At 45.0% G+C, this 21,752-nt stretch overlaps 1 protein-coding gene across 2 annotated transcripts in view; it reads right to left on the bottom strand.

Moving 5' to 3' along the window:
• Window positions 1–18,704, bottom strand: part of LOC130205886 (low-density lipoprotein receptor class A domain-containing protein 4-like) — a 45,259-nt gene extending 26,555 nt beyond the window's left edge. The window contains exons 1-2 of one of the 2 annotated variants that reach the window (XM_056433404.1): window positions 18,643–18,704; window positions 17,327–17,883 (exon numbers count right to left, since the gene is read on the bottom strand). In XM_056433404.1, coding sequence (XP_056289379.1) covers window positions 17,327–17,420 — 94 coding nt within the window. In that variant the 5' untranslated portion in view covers window positions 17,421–17,883; window positions 18,643–18,704. Of the gene's footprint in view, window positions 1–17,326; window positions 17,887–18,642 lie in introns of those variants that run through there. The other variant, XM_056433405.1, reaches the window with a different exon arrangement.
• Between the last annotated feature and the right edge of the window lie 3,048 nt (window positions 18,705–21,752).

Here is a 21,752-nt window from a genome sequence, read left to right as displayed (position 1 = left end):
ACACACACACACACACACACACACAGGGCGACCCCCCCCCAAAGAGGCCTCAGAGGCAGGATTACACAGGAAAGAAGAGAGGAAAAGAAAGACAGTCAGAGGAAAGCATCAGTGCATATTTATATTTAAATATATAAACTTTTGTTTCTCCCCTTGGCCGTGACCGCGGGCGAAGAAGAAGAAGAAGAAGAAGAAGGAGGAGGAGCAGGGGGGGCTCTCTAAGTAATACTGGTGGTGTAAAGATGGAGGTATAAATAGACCTGGGGTGGTGGTGGAGGAGGAGGGAGGAAGAAGAAGAGGAGGAGGAGGAGGGGGAATTGAAAGGGGTTCAAACTGAGGGGAGGATAGTTAAATGTGTAGAGCAGCTCACACACACACACACACACACACACATGAAAAGATGAAGAAGAATAAAATCCAGTCCTCTGGGCTCCTTCACCGCCATCGAAGACATTTAAAGGGCCGGTACACCAATTGATGAACCACTTATAGTGCAATTCAGTCAATTGTTTTTATGGCAATTATATTTGTCAGATATCAAGAGAAGATGTGACTTATTCCATCCGGTGGTGAGAGCGAACAGAATCAGGGAAAACCCAAATGTTATATTTCCGACGGGCCTCACGCGTCATCACGTGACGTTTCCTCACAAAACAAAACCGAGACTAAGCTTGAAACGGTGAGATTCCATTCAAATATGTCCACGTCTCACTCGAAATGTTGCTCCAAATAAACCGTATCCTCCAAACAGATCCTGTAAAAACGTGAAATGCTGAACTTCTCAGTGCAACTAAGAAGCCACGATTAATTCGCCCGAGATCAACAATCACAAAAATCTAATTTAATATGTCTTTATTTGTTCCCTGTTCATGTTTATTGTCATTACCTTCGCATTGAAAATGTGAAGGTTAGGTTTTGATCGCAGTGTATTTATTTATTTATATGCGTGTTCCTCGCATAACACAAAAAGTTTAAAACCGAATCGCATGAAATTTGGTGGGATGATTGGTTATTATCCGGGGACCATTTGAATAGATTTTGGGATCAATCTGGTCAAAGGTTAAGGTCATGAAAAGGTCAAAATCTTATTTTTACCATAGCACGGTGAATTTTTATCCAATTGGCATGCAACTAATGCCAACATGTTCATAATTCAATGCCCAATCTTGTGATATGTGAAGGTATGCGCTCTACCGAGTGCCCGTTCTAGTTGTAAATGCGTTACACTGAACTAAATGATGGTTTTTTTTTAGACCTCCCTACTTTTAGCTCCGATTGTGCAGTTTCCATTGAGAAATTTATGATATATAATATTCTAAAAAAGCTTCACCGTGGGTCAGTCAGTGGTGAGCCGGGCCGTCTTTCAATCAGGGGGTTGTCAGGTCAATCCCCGCCCTAGTGTCCTCGAGCAAAAAACTTAACTCTGAGTTGTATGAAAGTAACATGATTGTAAGTCAGCTAAATGTAAAGTAATGAACAGATCCTGTAAAAACATTACATTCTGAACTCCTCCGTGCATTAAAGAAGCCTCGATTAATTCACCTGATATCAACAATCACAAAAATCTAATTCATAAGCTCTATATTTTTGTCCTTTTTTAATGATTATTGGCATTTCGAGTCCTCCCTACTTTTAGCAACGATTGCTCAGTTTCCATCGAGGACTTAATAATATATAATATTCTAAAAAAAGGCTTTTTTACATAGAAATATGTAAAAAACAAATTTAAAAAAAAAGAAGTTCTGCAATGTGAGGATTTCTTGCTATTATGTAATAATATAAAAGTAAAAAAAGCTAATTTTGAACCCTGGGCCTTGAGGTCATGGAGGGTTCCCCATGTCCTGTGTCTGTAGAGCCACGGTGGAGAGGATGGAGCATATGGACGACACACCAACAGTCTCCTCCTCCTCCTCCTCCTCCTCCACACATGACCTTGTAACACACACTGTGTGTGGAATCGATGGCGTGTGTCTGCAGCACACACGGGGCGCAGTCTAGACGCCGCGGGGACGCTTCTCAAAGGACGACCCCCCGGCAGCGTCTCCTCCGTCCACACAGCTCCGCTCCTTACTACGTCTCCTCCGTCCGTCTCCTCGCAGGATTTGGAGGTTTTCTACATCTTTGGATGGCCGGTTGGAAAAGTTTCTCCCTTCTTAAAAGAAACTAATTGAATCTAAATTGCCGCCGTGACTCTAGAGTTAGGGAAGGACATTTATATATTTTTTAGGGGATATTTTTTCCCCCCACTGCCGGACAGCCAGGGGCATTTAAAAAGAAATTGGGGGCAACGTTTTGAAACTTGTGAAAAAACATTTAACCTTTGTTTAAAAATAATAAATATACTTATTTAGGCTTACAGTATGTAAACAATTGTCATAAAAATGGCAACAATAAGACTATTAGGCAATAATAGGACTATTAGACAATACTAGGACTATTAGGCAATAATAAGACTATTAGGCAACAATAAGACTATTAGGAAATAATTGGACTATTAGGCAGTAGTCTACAGATTCAAAGTGTTTAAGATTTATTTTACAACAAAAAAAAACATGAATCAGACGATCATATTCAATTTATTTCTTATTTATTTGTGGTTATTTATTATTACATTAACAATTATAACTTATATATTTTTTTATTCCAAATTATTTTTAGAGATTTTGTTGTGTACCTACCTAGTTCAGGTAACACAGATAAGACACACACAACAAAGAACACATGAAACACTATTAAATGATCATGACTATGGGGCGTGTTCGGCCTCTCTGGTGACATCAGGGGCAACTTCTTATATTTCCTAGGGGCAGTTGTTCCCTCGTGTGTTTCCGACGCTGGAGGGTTGACCGGTCGGTGCGTTCACAGCATATTTACACAACGTGATTTTAGATAAATGAGGATGTAATGACTGAGGGTAAATAGAACAGCTAAAACCACCTGGTTCAGACATGACATCACCGTAAACCAGACTAAAAGGACCTGTGCCTTAATAAAACATCCACCATCGCAGACGGGATGGCCCAGCCCGGACTTATCGGACTTCTTTTCCTTCATATGTTTATTTTCATTGTTGTGTGTGTGAGTGTGTGTGTGTGTGTGTGTGATGACATCACACAAAGATCTTCTTTATGTGTTTCACGAAAATGTTTCCTTCCAAGTTCAACTCTTCTTCTCCTCTTCTTCCCCGCTGGCATATCTTTGTTTCCTTCTCTCCCCTCCTCCCCACTTCCCTCCTCCCCATCAATCCACCCACGCCACCTTCCTTCATCCTTCCCTCCACCCCCCCCTCCTTCATCTCTCCACTCTGGGAGTTCAGCTGGCGGCGAGTCAGCGCAGAATGAAAAGAAGCTTCCGACTCGACGAGGGGGAAACGGTTTGAGACGAAGGCCGAGCGCAACCGGAGGCGTCGCACACTTAGCGACACACACATACACACACACCTCATCATGGGAAGCCGGTTTCTCACGAGGAACCGTAAACTCTTCCCATTACGATTCCCGCCTGGTGAAAATGTGATTGCTGTAAATGAGCGGCCCAGGGTGCAGCGCGCAGCCGGCGGGGGGCTAAGTATTTACGGAATGAATCCATAGCAGACGCCGCAAGATTGTTTTGGACGATACCCGACGACGTCGGAGCCTTTGACTCGCATTTGTATTCCGTCGGAAGGATTTGGAGTTCCCAGGTGAAAAGGCATCGCTCGAAGGGCTCACCTGGCGCGGAGTGATCTGTCTCGGGTTAATCCGGCTGACAGATGGGGAAGGGCTGTGGGTGAGCATGGGGGGGGGGGGCATGCTGCGACGGCGTCGGGACGGCACCCGGACCCGAGCCGACTGCTGCGACTGTGACCTATATTAATAATTCACATGCAGGATCTCCATGCGGCGTGGAGCCCCGAGGAGCCACGGCAGGTTTCCAGCAGAAAGCTGGGAGTATTACCCCACTAGAGAGCTTGTAGTACCATATTACCCCACTAGAGAGCTTGTCGTACCATATTACCCCACTAGAGAGCCTGTAGTACCATGTTACCCCACTGGAGAGCTTGTAGTACCATATTACCCCACTAGAGAGCCTGTAGTACCATGTTACCCCACTAGAGAGCCTGTAGTACCATGTTACCCCACTGGAGAGCCTGTAGTACCATAGTGCCCCACTAGAGAGCCTGTAGTACCATGTTACCCCACTAGAGAGCTTGTCGTACCATATTACCCCACTAGAGAGCCTGTAGTACCATAGTGCCCCACTAGAGGCTTGTAGTACCATATTACCCCACTAGAGAGCTTGTAGTACCATATTGCCCCACTAGAGAGCTTGTAGTACCATATTACCCCACTAGAGAGCTTGTAGTACCATGTTACCCCACTAGAGAGCTTGTAGTACCATATTGCCCCACTAGAGAGCTTGTGGTACCATATTACCCCACTAGAGAGCTTGTGTGCCATATTGCCCCACTAGAGGCTTGTAGTACCATATTGCCCCACTAGAGAGCTTGTGGTACCATATTGCCCCACTAGAGGCTTGTAGTACCATATTGCCCCACTAGAGGCTTGTAGTACCATATTGCCCCACTAGAGAGCTTGTGGTACCATATTGCCCCACTAGAGAGCTTGTAGTACCATATTGCCCCACTAGAGGCCTGTGGTACCATATTGCCCCACTAGAGAGCTTGTGGTACCATATTGCCCCACTAGAGAGCTTGTAGTACCATATTGCCCCACTAGAGGCTTGTGGTACCATGTGCCCCACTAGAGAGCCTGTAGTACCATGTTGCCCCACTAGAGGCCTGTAGTACCATGTTGCCCCACTAGAGGCTTGTGGTACCATATTGCCCCACTAGAGAGCTTGTGGTACCATATTGCCCCACTAGAGAGCTTGTAGTACCATAGTGCCCCACTAGAGAGCCTGTAGTACCATATTGCCCCACTAGAGAGCCTGTAGTACCATATTGCCCCACTAGAGAGCTTGTAGTACCATATTACCCCACTAGAGGCTTGTGGTACCATATTACCCCACTAGAGAGCTTGTAGTACCATATTGCCCCACTAGAGAGCTTGTAGTACCATATTACCCCACTAGAGAGCTTGTAGTACCATATTGCCCCACTAGAGAGCCTGTAGTACCATATTGTCCCACTAGAGAGCTTGTAGTACCATATTGCCCCACTAGAGAGCCTGTAGTACCATATTACCCCACTAGAGAGCCTGTAGTATCATATTGCCCCACTAGAGAGCTTGTAGTACCATATTACCCCACTAGAGAGCTTGTAGTACCATATTGCCCCACTAGAGAGCCTGTAGTATCATATTGCCCCACTAGAGAGCTTGTAGGACCATATTGCCCCACTAGAGAGCTTGTAGTACCATATCGCCCCACTAGAGAGCCTGTAGTACCATATCGCCCCACTAGAGAGCTTGTAGGACCATATTGCCCCACTAGAGAGCCTGTAGTACCATATCGCCCCACTAGAGAGCTTGTCGTACCATATTGTCCCACTAGAGAGCTTGTAGTGCCTTCAGTTTAACACATGAAGCATGGACTTCTATACAACCAGAGGAGTCGCCCCCTGGAGGTCAATAGAGAGATACAGTCGCGAGGGAAACTGGCTGAGTGGCTAGCATCGGTTCACTCGGAGGATCGGCGGTTCAATCCCCGTTGTGCGAGCTCATGTCGATGTGTCCTTGAGCAAGACACTTCACCGCTTAGGATGAAAGCGTCAGCTAAATTAAATGTAATGTAATCCATCTGGGACTTCTAATGAGTCTGAATGAAGGGAATAAGGAAGGAGGAGAAGAAAAGGAGAAGGGGAGAGGAGAGATGCTGTGTTGTGGTTGGGGGGTTGGGAGTCAAAGAGGCAGGCCAGACCAGACTAGACAGTTTTATCTCCCTCTGAACCCCTGTCTGAGTCTGTGTGTGTGTGTGTGAGTCTGTGTGTGTTTGTGTGTGTGTGTGTGTCTATGTGTGTGTTTGTGTGTGTTTGTGTGTGTGTGTGTGTGTGTCCTCCCGCGGCCAGACAATACAGCAGGCCCTGTGCCTAATTGGGGTCAGCTGGTGGCTGCTGAGGGGAGAAGAAGGGGAGGAGGGTGAGGGGGGGCAGTGTGGGGGGGCGGGAGGTATCAGACACCGCTGTCTGACTCGCGGTGTCTGGATGGAAAGGGAGGGAGGCCAGATCCCCCTCCCCCTCCCCCTCCTCCACTTTCTGACGCCCACACACGGTCTTTACGAACGTGACTTCAGGCCGGAGGTTAAACTGGGTTAAAATGTTTAAAATAATGAGAGTAACGCTTTGTTCCGCCGAGCGCTGCAGGAGTCGGACGACGCATCGGCACGAGGCCAAACAAGTGTTCTCCATACGACTTCATCCACACACGCCACGCTGACCTCTAAATGACCCCCAGCTTCCTGTGCAGGTAACAGAAGAGGCGTTATGAGGCGTTAAGTCGGCACGTGAGGTCGGTTTGAGTCTCAGCTAATTGAATCCTATCCTCCAAAACCTTGAACCAGGAGCACTTAAACCGGTAAATACACATCTTAACTCATCTCACAAGTGTTTTCTTTATTCTAAATTCTGAGTTCGTAAGTTATTCAAATAGCCCTTGTGGTTGAGGAGATACACTGGTTTTAGTATGAGTATACAAACCTTCAGCAGCTTGTGTAAGATGCATTCTCTCGGCTGACCACCGGGGGCGACTCCTCTGGTTGTATAGAAGTCTATGCTTCATGTGTTAAAGCTGCATTCTCTCTACTGACCACTAGGGGGCGACTCCTCTGGTTGTATAAAAGTCTATGCTTCATGTGTTAAAGCTGCATTCTCTCTACTGACCACTAGGGGGCGACTCCTCTGGTTGTATAGAAGTCTATGATTTATGTGTTAAAGCTGCATTCTCTCTACTGACCACCAGGGGGCGACTCCTCTGGTTGTATAGAAGTCTATTCTTCATGTGTTAAAGCTGCATTTGCTCAACTGACCACCGGGGGGTGACTCCTCTGGTTGTATAGAAGTCTATGCTTCATGTGTTAAAGCTGCATTCTCTCTCCTGACCACCAGGGGGCGACTCCTCTGGTTGTATAGAAGTATATGCGTCATGTGTTAAAGCTGCATTCTCTCTACTGACCACCAGGGGGCGACTCCTCTGGTTGTATAGAAGTCTATTCTTCATGTGTTAAAGCTGCATTTGCTCAACTGACCACCGGGGGGTGACTCCTCTGGTTGTATAGAAGTCTATGCTTCATGTGTTAAAGCTGCATTCTCTCTCCTGACCACCAGGGGGCGACTCCTCTGGTTGTATAGAAGTATATGCTTCATGTGTTAAAGCTGCATTAGCTCAACTGACCACCAGGGGGCGACTCCTGATTCACACGCCAGAACAGGCCAAGAAGTTAAAGGTGTTTCTATCTCAATGTATATATATATACACACATATACCCATATTCTGCAGTGACGTTACAATAAAACTACCCTGGAACATGATGTAATATTCAGAATTAAAACTCTGGATTATTCATAACCTGAGGGACCACAATGCATTCCTTCTTTCTGTCGTCACCCAGTCAAAGTGTTTTATTTGCAGCAGTTAGCCGTGGGAGGCAACGTGCAGTCACTCCGGCTATATTCAGGCTAAATGAAGCATGATGATGAAGCATGATGATGATGATGATGATGATGATGCTTTGACAACAAAAAGCACATCTGTCTGACTCTTCCTTCCAAGGTGAACTATTAGCAAGTTGTCATTGACACAGAGGAGCCTTTACAACTTCAGTAATCCTGAGAGAAACTCTCAACTGCAAACTGAAACTTCTGCAGGAGACAATTTGAAAGTCATGCAAAGTATTTCCTTTCTTTGTGCATGGTATGAAAATGGTTATGAGCGCATGTCATTTCCTTGAGTATTTAAATGCCCCCCCTCCGTGACACCCGTTAGGAAACTTCCCCACATAAGCCTCTTCAAAATCCAAAGAAAATCCTGAAAAACCACTCGAGGAGACGCGTCTTTATTCCACAGTCTGGGTGTTCCTGCACACATAAACAAACGGATTACCCAAAACATATGACAAACAGCGGGCGGCATTTCTGCTCTATTCTTTTTTTTCCCTCTCCCGTTTTGTCTCGATGCAACAACAAAAAACAGCGTTTGTAATTTCAGAGCGATAATCGCTGCTTTGTTTCACAGGGAGGGAGGGGGGGGGGGTGAAGAGGGGGAGGTAGAGAGGTAGAGGGAGAGAGAGAGACTAGGGCCCGCATTCATCACAGATGAGAACCTCCCCTCCCCTTTGACCTCACATCAGATCAGGAGAAACTCCCCGAAAACTTTCACGGGGAAAAAAGGGGAAGAAACCTTCAGGAGAGAACAGAGGAGGATCCCTCTCCTGACAGCGGCGCGGAGTCATCCACTGGGACTCTTCAGCATCTCAAGCAGTCAGACTGTGTGTAAATAGATGTTGACTAAGGTGTGTGTGTGTGTGTGCGTGTGTGTGTGTCCCGGCAGCCGGTGACGAGGTCCCGAGTGCTCCGGGAAGAGTTGGAGGTCTAACGGGGTCTCGTTCCTTTGGACTTCGGAAAAGTGGTGGCCTGAACTTGATCGGGGCTTTCCCACAATGCACCTGGCTTCAAGGAGGTTGTCAGAAACACGCGAGAGGAGAACGTCAACGGAGGCCGAGCTGATTGAAGGCAGAACGAAAACGACCCCATGAATAAGAAAGATGAAAAGAGGCCATGACCAATCCTCTCTCCGCTAACTTGACTATATATATATATATACAAATATATTTACTATACATGTATATTTATAAATGTATAGTAAATATATATACATAAATATATACACATACATATATATTTATAGTAAATATATATATATATACATACATATATATATGTATAGTAAATATATATATAAATATATACACATACATATATATATAAATGTAAAGTAAATACATATATATAAATATTTATATTTTTATATGTATAGTAAATATATATATATAAATACATATGTATAGTAAATATATATATACATATATACACATACATAAATATATATGTAGAGTAAATATATATACATATATATGTATAGTAAATATATATATATAAATATATAGACATACATATATATATATGTATAGTAAATATATATATATATGAATATATAGACATACATACATATATATATATTTATATATGGAAAGTAAATATATATATATATGTATAGTAAATATATATATATATATATATAGCTGAACATCCCGGTGCGAGGACTCAGGAGCACAGAGACAAAGAGCCCAAACAAACACAGGAAGTCACACATCAACCACACAGCTTCCACCCATCCACACTTCTGACCAGACGACAAGAGAATTATTCATAAATGTGTTGTTTTAAGTGAACGACCAAATGTTTCGTTTGCGTTCATCGTCTGAAGTTTTCCCCGTCTGGAGGATAATAATATCATGAAGAAGAATGTGACCTTCTTAACATCACATCAGGGGAAATGACTCAACCAGAATCACAACACAATGCGATCCAAAAGCCTTGCAAAAATTAAAAGAGTCAAACTAATTAACTATCACATGCAGAATAAATGAAACTTTACTGGTGTTTCCCCCCCCGATAAAAATAACGCTGACTAAATGGCGAGTTAAGAGCAATATGTTGCTGCTAGTGTGCAGTATTGATGCAATGGAGGACTTCACCACATGGATATGTTTGCAGTGCACTTCTCGATACCAGAATATGTGTTAAAGTCACCTGAGCCAGCAGAACCCCCCACGGTGATCACAACCACCACGACTCAGGTGATGAAACAAGGAGCTCTTTCTTAGCGGTGAGCCCCCCTGTTCACGGCCGTGACCCCTCAGCTCACAAAAATCACAGAGTGTAAAAATTCCCTGTGAAATTAATTACAGGAGCAGTGATCGCAAAAAAGGAAGGGAAAATAAATCCGTCTGGCAGGAAGGGGAAACAAAAAGATCTTTACATGTTGTTTGGTTGTCTTCGCCAACGTCTCAGAACCTCTTTTCAGACTCTTTTTTATTAAACCAGGGCTAATTATTTAAAATCATTAATAATAAAATAAAAGAACGCATTTCAGACCGAACAACATCTCCACAAACAAGCCAAACATGGGAGGGAAAAAAAGAAAAAGAGGCAAAACAAAACCCCAAACAAATAACAAAGAGCTTAGTGAGAGATTGGATTGGTTGTCTGGCGGGAGAGACGGCCGGGTAAATATTGGCTGAGCCGGAGAGCGGCTGCATATATATATATATATATATATATGGGGTGGAAACGCGCCAGTGCGCCTATGTGTGCGCTTTAGAGTCAACAAGTAGCCAGGCATGCGTGTTTTGCCCTCAGGGAAGTTCATGGAAGACCCCCCCCCCCACCCCCTGCCCACCCCCGCCACCTCCAACCACAAGATTACAGCCAGGGCTGGCTGACTGCAGCTGCACAGGCACGTGCACCCAGGCTGATCTGGGGAGGCGTGCATTCGTAGCCAGGAAGGCGTGCATGCGTAGCTAGGAAGGAGGCATGCATGCGTAGCTAGGAAGGAGGCATGCATGCGTAGCCAGGAAGGAGGCATGCATGCGTAGCTAGGAAGGAGGCATGCATGCCTAGCCAGGAAGGAGGCATGCATGCGTAGCTAGGAAGGAGGCATGCATGCCTAGCCAGGAAGGAGGCATACATGCCTAGCCAGGAAGGAGGCATGCATGCCTAGCCAGGAAGGAGGCATGCATGCGTAGCTAGGAAGGAGGCATGCATGCGTAGCCAGGAAGGAGGCATGCATGCGTAGCCAGGAAGGAGACATGCATGCGTAGCCAGGAAGGAGGCATGCGTAGCCAGGAAGGAGGCATGCATGCGTAGCTAGGAAGGAGGCATGCGTAGCTAGGAAGGAGGCATGCATGCGTAGCCAGGAAGGAGGCATGCGTAGCCATGAAGGAGGCATGCGTAGCCAGGAAGGAGGTATGCGTAGCCAGGAAGGAGGCGTGCGTAGCCAGGAAGGAGGCATGCGTAGCCAGGAAGGAGGCATGCGTAGCCAGGAAGGAGGCATGCATAGCCAGGAAGGAGGCATGCATAGCCAGGAAGGAGGCATGCGTAGCCAGGAAGGAGGCATGCGTAGCCAGGAAGGAGGCATGCGTAGCCAGGAAGGAGGCATGCATAGCCAGGAAGGAGGCATGCATAGCTAGGAAGGAGGCATGCGTAGCCAGGAAGGAGGCATGCGTAGCCAGGAAGGAGGCGTGCATGCGTAGCCAGGAAGGAGGCATGCGTAGCCAGGAAGCATGCGCGGTGGGAAGGAGGCATGCGTAGCCAGGAAGGAGGCATGCGTAGCCAGGAAGGAGGCGTGCATGCGTAGCCAGGAAGGAGGCATGCGTAGCCAGGAAGGAGGCATGCGTAGCCAGGAAGGAGGCATGCGTAGCCAGGAAGGAGGCATGCGTAGCCAGGAAGGAGGCATGCGTAGCCAGGAAGGAGGCATGCGTAGCTAGGAAGGAGGCATGCATGCGTAGCCCGTGGGGTTAGGGTTGTTCTATAGCTTCAGTAGCTAGCTATAAAAGGTTAACGGCCAAAGGTGTGGCTTTATTTCTCCAAAAAAGATTTTAATAATGCGACGTGCAGCAAATGCAACAACATAATTGCTAGCTACGAGCTACGAGCGACGAGCTAGTGCGACCATGAGAACGGCTTCTACAGGGAATGTGGGCGAAGAGGTTTTTAATGTCGTCATTGTCAATCGTCGTTTTGTGCAATTTTTTAAAGTATCGCTTCAGGCATCGTTTGGGCACAGGTATCGAAAGAAGAAGCAAAAACGACACCGTCCCGACGCGGGGTTGGTGCGGTTTGGCCGATGATGCCACATCGTGAACAACATGTTGAAACCAGCCGGAGGAGAGCCGAGTGACTGGTGGCAGAACGGTTCTGCCAGAACACCGTGATGAGTTCAGCCTCTGCTCAGTAAAAAAAAGAAAGAAGAGTATTCGGCAAAAGGTAAAATAAAACATTATCCTGATGGAATGGAATGGTCGTGTTTTCCTTTCTTACTTATTGAATTGCGAATGGAAAAGCGTTAGATTTCACTGGGAATGGCATCGACTACATTTTTGTCATCCAGCGTCCCAATGCGATACACAACATTTTGTTTTCGTCGATACAAAATGCCAATGTTCTTAAACATTTCATGTTTAATTAAACCACATGACAACTCGACTGCACCACCAGCACGGTGACGCCTCTCGAACGAACACAAGCAAGAAGCGGGAGAAATGACCTCGTGCGGTTGCCTCGGTGTCGGCCTGCAGGAACAGACACCGACGACTTCATGCAACAATCAAAAATCAACGAGGGTTAAAAATGTGAGAGAAAAAAATAGGCTTTTAACTGCAGGTTGAACAAAACGCAGCAACGTTCTTTATGACGCCGTTGACCTCGGGACTTCACGTGAACTCCGGTCTGTTAAACGCCACACCTGTGAGACCCGATAAGCCCCGTGAGTCTGAGACCCACACACACACACACACACACACACACACACACACACACACACACACACACACACACACACACACACACACACACACACACACACACACACACACACACACACACACACACACACACACACACACACACACACACACACACACACACACACACACACACACACTTGTTGCGAGTCTCTCCCGCTTTCAAAAATGCTCCGACGTGAATCTCCAGCAAGTGTTCGATTCCCTAGCGCCGTGACACACGGTCTGCACTGTGATTTCCCCTCTCTGTGTTTTTTTCCCCGCGGCCCCTTTCGATCCCCCCCCCCCCTGAATGAAGAGGAAACACACCAGCAAGACGGCCCCGTTCCGCTTTGAAAAGGAGGGGAAAACCGGCAGACTGTAGCTCTTTTCTTCAGCCACAGAAAATCATCAAAGCATGAGCTACATTATTCAGCCTTTGCCGAGTCTGCATGACAACACGGGCCGACAAACAAGAGCCCTTTTCAGAGCCAGGCGGCCGCGACAGTAGAGGACACGGCCATTTCCAACCACTTGTGAATTGAGCTTTTCAATCCGACCGCGGAGGAAAAATACATCGAAAATACCACGAGCGGCATCTCGCTGAGACGCGTGCATTAAGTGAACTGCAGCGCGGCGTTCATTATGCACTTAAAATACACCATTATTTGACTTTGGGGGGGGGGGGTCTTTCCGCAGCTCTGCTTGTCTGAAGTCTCATGCAGCTCCCTGCTGGATTATCTAATTAGTCTCTCTCTGCTGTATCAGTGTTTCTGTGGATGCACACCCGTTCATGCCTGACGATGGTGGAGAGGTTGTTTGTTTTTCCCCCTGGCTGGCGATACGATGATGCCACAAACACACAAAAACAGACAAAAAAACTGACGGTAGAACACTAGTTTTGTCTGCGACTCTACCTCTCCCTCTCTCCCCCCCCCCCTCTCTCTAAATGTGGTGTCAGCAGAAACCCCGCTCGGCTGCCAAGTCTACATCTAATATCCTGCCTTCACCTCACTCGGCTCAGGCCCCCCCGATGGAAATTACACATCCCTGTAACCCTGTCCGTCTGTCTGCAGCCCGTCTGTCTGTGTGTCCGTCAATGCGTCTGGCTTTCGGATCTGTCTGTCCTCCGTTTGTCTCGCTGGGCCTATTCGTCTGGTTTGCGAATCTATACCCGTCTGTCTGCTGTGTGCCCGTCTCGAGTTTATTTGTCTTCCGTCTGCCTGCTGATCTGTCAGACTTGGGTACACACACTGTCTGTCTGTCTGCTCCCCCTGTGTGTCTTCAGTCATAAAGAGGAACATCTGCAGTGGATCTGGCGGCAGTGTTCGGGCCGAGCTGATAATGATAGTTCCTCTCTGGGCTGCAGGAGGCGGACAGACATAACATACCATTCGAGCGTTTCCTGTCTGTGCTGACAGGCAAACTATTTAACCCTCTGTGGTGATCCCTCGGAGCATGTGCACACAGCCCGGCAGGCCTATTCGGCTGCCAGTATTAATATATACATATATATACATATATGTATTTCTTTTTTTAAGCCTTTTGATCGAAAACCGTCTGTGAAAAAGTGCAGCAAGGAGAAACAGAAAAGGAGAAAGTCCCAGTCTCTCGTTCAGAGGGAAGTAGAGAAGCTGGAAATGTCAGTTTGTACGCGGTACGGCTCTAAAAATACAACTCAATGTTGCAGCACCACTATGTACCGTAGTGACAACTAGGTAACGGAACGAGAACTATGTAACGGAACTACAACTATGTAACGGAACTACAACTATGTAACAAAACTAGAACTATGTAACGGGACGACAACTATGTAACGGAACTACAACTATGTAACGGAACTACAACTATGTAACGGAACTACAACTATGTAACAAAACTAGAACTATGTAACGGGACGACAACTATGTAACGGAACTACAACTATAACGGAACTACAACTATGTAACAAAACTAGAACTATGTAACGGAACGAGAACTATGTAACGGAACTACAACTATGTAACAAAACTAGAACTATGTAACGGAACGAGAACTATGTAACGGAACTACAACTATGTAACAAAACTAGAACTATGTAACGGAACTACAACTATGTCACGGAACTACAACTATGTAACAAAACTAGAACTATGTAACGGAACTACAACTATGTAACAAAACTAGAACTATGTAACGGAACGAGAACTATGTAACGGAACTACAACTATGTAACAAAACTATAACTATGTAACGGGACGACAACTATGTAACGGAACTACAACTATGTAACGGAACTACAACTATGTAACAAAACTAGAACTATGTAACGGAACGAGAACTATGTAACGGAACTACAACTATGTAACAAAACTAGAACTATGTAACGGGATGACAACTATGTAACGGAACTACAACAATGTAACAGAACTACAACTATGAAACAAAACTAGAACTATGTAACGGGACGACAACTATGTAACGGAACTACAACTATGTAACGGAACTACAACTATGTAACGGAACGACAACTATGTAACAAAACTAGAACTATGTAACGGAACTACAACTATGTAACGGAACTAGAACTATGTAACGGGACTACAACTATGTAACGGAACTACAACTATGTAACGGAACTACAACTATGTAACAAAACTAGAACTATGTAACGGGATGACAACTATGTAACGGAACTACAACTATGTCACGGAACTACAACTATGTAACGGAACTACAACTATGTAACAAAACTAGAACTATGTAACGGAACGAGAACTATGTAACGGAACTACAACTATGTAACAAAACTAGAACTATGTAACGGAACGAGAACTATGTAACGGAACTACAACTATGTAACAAAACTAGAACTATGTAACGGAACTACAACTATGTAACAAAACTAGAACTATGTAACGGAACGAGAACTATGTAACGGAACTACAACTATGTAACAAAACTAGAACTATGTAACGGGATGACAACTATGTAACGGAACTACAACTATGTAACGGAACTACAACTATGTAACAAAACTAGAACTATGTAACGGGACGACAACTATGTAACGGAACTACAACTATGTAACGGAACTACAACTATGTAACGGAACGACAACTATGTAACAAAACTAGAACTATGTAACGGAACTACAACTATGTAACGGAACTACAACTATGTAACAAAACTAGAACTATGTAACGGGACTACAACTATGTAACGGAACTACAACTATGTAACGGAACTACAACTATGTAACAAAACTAGAACTATGTAACGGGACTACAACTATCTAACGGAACTACAACTATGTAACGGAACTACAGCGATGTAACGGAACGAGAACTATGTAACAAAACTAGAACAATGTAACGGAACTACAACTATGTAACAAAACTAGAACTATGTAACGGGACTACAACTATGTAACGGAACTACAACTATGTAACAAAACTAGAACTATGTAACGGGACTACAACTATGTAACGGAACTACAGCGATGTAACTAAACTAGAACTATGTAACGGAACTACAACTATGTAACGGGATGAGAACTATGTAACAAAACTAGAACTATGTAACACTATAGAACTATGTCACACTATAGAACTATGTAACACTATATAACTATGTAACACGATAACAATATGTCACACTATATAAAACTGTGTAACACTATAGAACTATGTAACACTCTAACAATATGTCACACTATAGAACTATGTAACATTATATAACTATGTCACACTATATAACTGTGTAACACTATAGAACTATGTCACACTATAGAACTATGTAACACTATATAACTATGTCACACTATAGAACTATGTAACATTATATAACTATGTAACACAATAACAATATGTCACACTATATAACTGTAACACTATAGAACTATGTAACACTAACAATATGTCACACTATAGAACTATGTAACACTATATAACTATGTAACACGATAACAATATGTCACACTATATAACTGTGTAACACTATAGAACTATGTAACACTATATAACTAAGTAACACAATAACAATATGTCACACTATATAACTGTGTAACACTATAGAACTATGTAACACTATAACAATATGTCACACTATAGAACTATCTAACACTATATAATTATGTCACACTATAGAACTATGTCACACTATATAATTATGTCACACTATAGAACTATGTCACTCTATATAATTATGTCACACTATAGAACTATGTCACTCTATATAATTATGTCACACTATAGAACTATGTCACTCTATATAATTATGTCACACGATATAATTATGTCACACTATAGAACTATGTAGCGACTATATAACTATGTCACACTATAGAACAATGTAGCGACTATATAACTATGTCACACTATATAACTATGTCACACTATAGAACTATGTCACACTATATAATTATGTCACACTATATAACTATGTCACACTATAGAACTATGTCACACTATAAAACAATGTCACACTATATAATTATGTCACACTATAGAACTATGTAACTTTGCTATAACGGGATCTAAAGTTTATGAACCACTGTAAACTCAGTGCAGAGGGTTGTGGGGTCCACTAAAGACCAGACTGAAGACACTAAACCCAATACGTGGTCTGAACCCCCCTCCAGTCTGCATCAGACCCGAACCACTCGGTCCCGGGTGGAGACCGGCCCACAACTAGTCAACAGCAGCCCCTCTTCATGACGACTCGGTCTGATGTGGTGTCGCCCACACTGGAGCTGCACATCCACCGGATTACGCCTAGGGTACCCCGGTAGGTGGGTTTTCACGGCCAGGAGCACCCAAACGCAACACACTCGTATTGGTACGGTACTCACATATCTCCATTCCCTGTGGCTGGGAAGCGGTGCAGTTGCAGGAGCAGGTGACATTGGAGTTGCCGGGGCCGCCAGGGGCCGTTAGGTTTTGCATGGGGCTGGGCAGACCGGGACACCGCTCCGGGGTGAGAGCCGCCGCCGCCGCCGCCGCCACCGTCGGGGCCCCACGACTGGAAAACAACAGAAAACTTCCAGGCAGCGGCAGCAGAGTCCGCCGCGACGAGTAACTCCCGACAGTTTCGACACTTATTTCCACGCACGGTTTGTTTCCCCCCTCACGCCATGTTGGCCTCGGAGCGGCTCGCAGAGTAACTAGAAGGAGGGTCGGGGACGAGCCGTCGCCCGGGGATAACGCATTGTAGAGTTGGGTTTTTATTCCGTTGCTTCCTCCGCGGCTGAGCGCAGCTGTCCTTCCTCCACTGTAGAGAGCGCGCACACACCGCGGGACCAGGCCACGCCCACACGCCGACGGGCCGCCGCCGCAGCCAATCAGAGAGCTCCGGGGGCGGGACAGACAGGGTGCCTTCAGGAGCGGCCAGACATACCACGACTCTTACCTTGAACGAGAGCAGAATGTGTTAAAATGCCAGATACACTCAGACTTCTGTGTTTAAATAAAAACAGGGAAGTCTGGAGCTCTCAGAGCGGCACATTATCCGACTATCTATATATATTAATAATATGTAAAGGAAGGTTAAGGATCAAACATTTTAAACACTTGTTTTTGGTTCGACCAAAAATAGGAATAGATAATGATTTTTTTTTAGACAAATCCGGTTTTGCCTTTGGCTGATGTGACAAAGCCCAAAACAGATTTTGTGTTTTCTCATTATTTAAATGGGAAAAATACAATTTTTTTGTTTATTCAAGGGCCCCTGTTTGGTAAATATGTTTGTTGCGGTGCTGTCTGGTGTCAGTACGGCCTAGTTAATATTCATGAAGGCCCATGCATATATTAGCTGCAGAATGCATTAATTGGCTATCGTGCTGCCTGACTATTCATAAATATTACAATTTATAGGGCTGAGAGTGCTGCACCTGTTTAGCAGACGACTCTCTTTTGTAGTTGAGTCTGAGGTATTTGCTTTAAGCACCAAAAAGTACAACAAATATAGACTGACTCCTGCACAATAATGTACGGCCTGTGATCTCTAAACTTGATCACCGGAATTAAACTACTGTTATTGCATTGACATATTCACAACAAGGATATAGAGATGTACCAGGAGGACTTGAAGGCAGCAACAGAGTCGGGATGGGGCAGGGGTTATATGTTTTTGCGTGTGTGTCTAGCTTAGTGGGGGCGTGGTCCTCACCGGCTGACCTGACTCTAGCAGACGGCCTGGTCGTGGTTGACAATGGCTGTGGGAGAGGAGAGGGAGGGAGACAGACTAGGGGTGTGGGGGGGGGGGGGGGGGGGGTGTAGGGCCCGGGACTGGTCGGTGTGGTGTGTTATCCGGGGGAGGGTTTCGAGTTTCACTCCCTTGTTATGGTGGGCCGCAGCCAATGGAGACGTTTCTTTGAAGGGGGCTAACCTGGAGGTGACCCCCGCGCCAGTCTTGTGGTTCAGGGGCACATGTGCAGCAGAAAAGCATCCCCCCCCCCACCCCTCCTTCACATCCCCTCTGAATCAAACCAATGGAGCCCAATACACACACCCAGACACACACACACACACACACACACACTCTATAGCGCAGGACTGTCGGCAGTCTATAAATAAACTAGGCTGTTCCAATCAGAGAGAGAGGCTCTGAATGCCACTCTTGACCACTAGAAGGTTCCCAAACTAAGAAGTCTAAGAAGGCATTGAAGGGTCTCTCAGTGCCCCCCCCCCCCCCCCCACACACACACTCTCACTTCCTCCGCACACGGGGCAAGGAGACGATGCTCTCCAGATCAGAGGCCCTCTCTCCGTCCACTTCTGCAGCAACTCATGGAAGAGAAGTGTTCCCGATGGGCGACGTCTGCTCTGGTGTGTGTGTGTGTGTGTGTGTGTGTGTGTATGGGGGGGGGGGTCTACCATTTGTATGCTGAGAACAGCAGTAACCAAAGCAATAAAATGCACCTCTGCAAACGAAAACAAGTCAACGAGAAAAGCAAAGGCCTCCGACAGATGTTACGCGTTAGGCGCCGCACCACTCGCCAACTTTTATATCCAATCATGCAAATAGATTTTTTTTTCCTTGACGGCTTCCATGAGCGAACAAATAAATAAAAAAATAGGTGCCTGACCCTGACGCAATTTACAAAACGCCCGGCAGCTGTCATCGTTTTTATTGAAGCGACAAATCGAGGCGCCGCCACAGCGGCAATATCAATCCATGGGTGTGTGTGTGTTTGTCGGGGGGGGGGCACCAAAGAGAGGCTTTATCCACCTTGATGTGAGGTCATTCTGATGTCCTCTCACAAACACACACATATATACGAAACACATTCCAGACACACACCCTCCAGACAAGCTCACGTATCCCAACTCACGCGCACGCACACACACACACACACACACACACGCGCGCACACACACACACACACACAGGCGAGCAGACATCGATCCTCGCCTCCTGCAGCCCACCTCGATCCACTCACAAAAAAAACAGCCCACCGGCCACCAACACAGCACTTACCCACACACACAGACAGACATGTATACACACACACAGACAGACAGACACACACACACACACACACACACACGGTCTGTCTGGAGCGTCAATGTAGTCCCCCGGGGAGCAGGCAGGGTGACACGGCTAACAGGCCAGACTAGACAGCCAGCAGACAGATACGGCTGAATACCAAATGCACTCTTGTCTACCAGCTGCCCCTCCCCCATGACTGCAGTCTGCATACAGACACACACACACTCACACACACACACACACACACACACACACACACACACACACACACTAGCCTCACTGCGGCTCTCTCGGGAAACGTCTGTCTCATCTTGTATCTGAGGAACACTAACTTTAGGTGGCGAGGTTAATGACGCCCGACACGTGTGCACATCATCTATATTAGGAACTTTTACTGCCTACACATGGGTGTCATGTTGTTGTGTGAGCGGTGACATCTATATGCCCCAAAAGATCTAATATATATATATATATATATATAAATATAATTATGTATATATCATTATATATATATATATATATGAAATTATATATGTATACAAATATATATATATATATATTTGTATACATATATAATTTCATATATATAATTGTATATATATATATTTCATATATATATATAATTGTATATATATATATATATTTCATATATATAGAATTCTTTATATATATATACTTTTTTTATATATATGATTTTTATATATATAAAATGTTATATATAAAATAAAGAATTAAATAATTACAAGAACACATTCTAATTATATATATATATATAAATATAATTATATATATAATTTTTTTTTCTTATAATTATTTTACTTTAAATGCAGCAGACAAGAAACCACCATTTGTTGGCACACTGCAGATGACATTACCACTCCACATTCTAAGCCATGAGATGCATGTGTGTGTGTGTGTGTGTGTGTCTGTGTGTGTGTGTGACAATCAGATGCTTGGAAAAGTGTGGTCATTTGAGACAAGACCACGGATGCATCAGCGACGTGATGAGGCCGATACCATTTAAAAATAAAAGGCAGCCCAGTAAAGAGCCTGAGTGGAAAGATGGGTCCATCCCTCCCTCGCCTCCACAGGAACTCGTCCCATCTGAACTCACGTCACAGCGCCATCTCGTGGCTCAGCTCAGAGAAGCTCTGATCGGTGCCCACCCCCCATCAAAAAAAACCATGTGCGAGGAAGATCTGTTCCACTGGTCTGGTGTCTCAGTCACTCTCCATCACTCTCTGAAACCAGAGCCGTCTCCCCGGGCTCAGGTCGAGGCTTCGAATCAATTACAACTCGGAGGCAGGGGTGGGGAGTCACATCCTGCAGCTGGTGCAGAGATGTGCTATTGTTCTTGCCTGGAGACCGCAAGGCTGAGAGAGTGAGAGAGAGAGAGAGAGAGAGAGCACAAAGTCCACGAGAGGAAAGGAGAACAAGAATGCTACGTAGACAGGAGTTTGCTTGTATGGAGAGGATACTTATATTAAATGTCTTTTGGTCTATAAATCTAGTTTTAGACCAGCTGTCCTCAAATAATTCCGTTGGGGTCGCCGAATAAATTAGCGCAAATTTCTTCCGTAGTCTTTCGTATGACATTTATATCTGCAGTACACTTTTCAGCCACACGAGGGAGCCTGAATGTTCATCTTGTTTCGATAATTGCGACCCGCTTATTACAACGAGCGTAATATTAAAGGCCGGAGTACTTCCTGTTTGTTTAGGTGACGAGAAAAAGAAGAGCACGTTATCTCCACGTTAAACACTTTTTTTCGGGCTTATTCGTAAAG

This window comes from Pseudoliparis swirei, chromosome 16 (genome assembly GCF_029220125.1).
Source record: "Pseudoliparis swirei isolate HS2019 ecotype Mariana Trench chromosome 16, NWPU_hadal_v1, whole genome shotgun sequence".
NCBI lineage: Eukaryota > Metazoa > Chordata > Actinopteri > Perciformes > Liparidae > Pseudoliparis > Pseudoliparis swirei.
The sequence above is the reverse complement of the archived record's forward strand: the minus strand, read 5'-3'. Positions and strand labels throughout refer to the sequence as shown.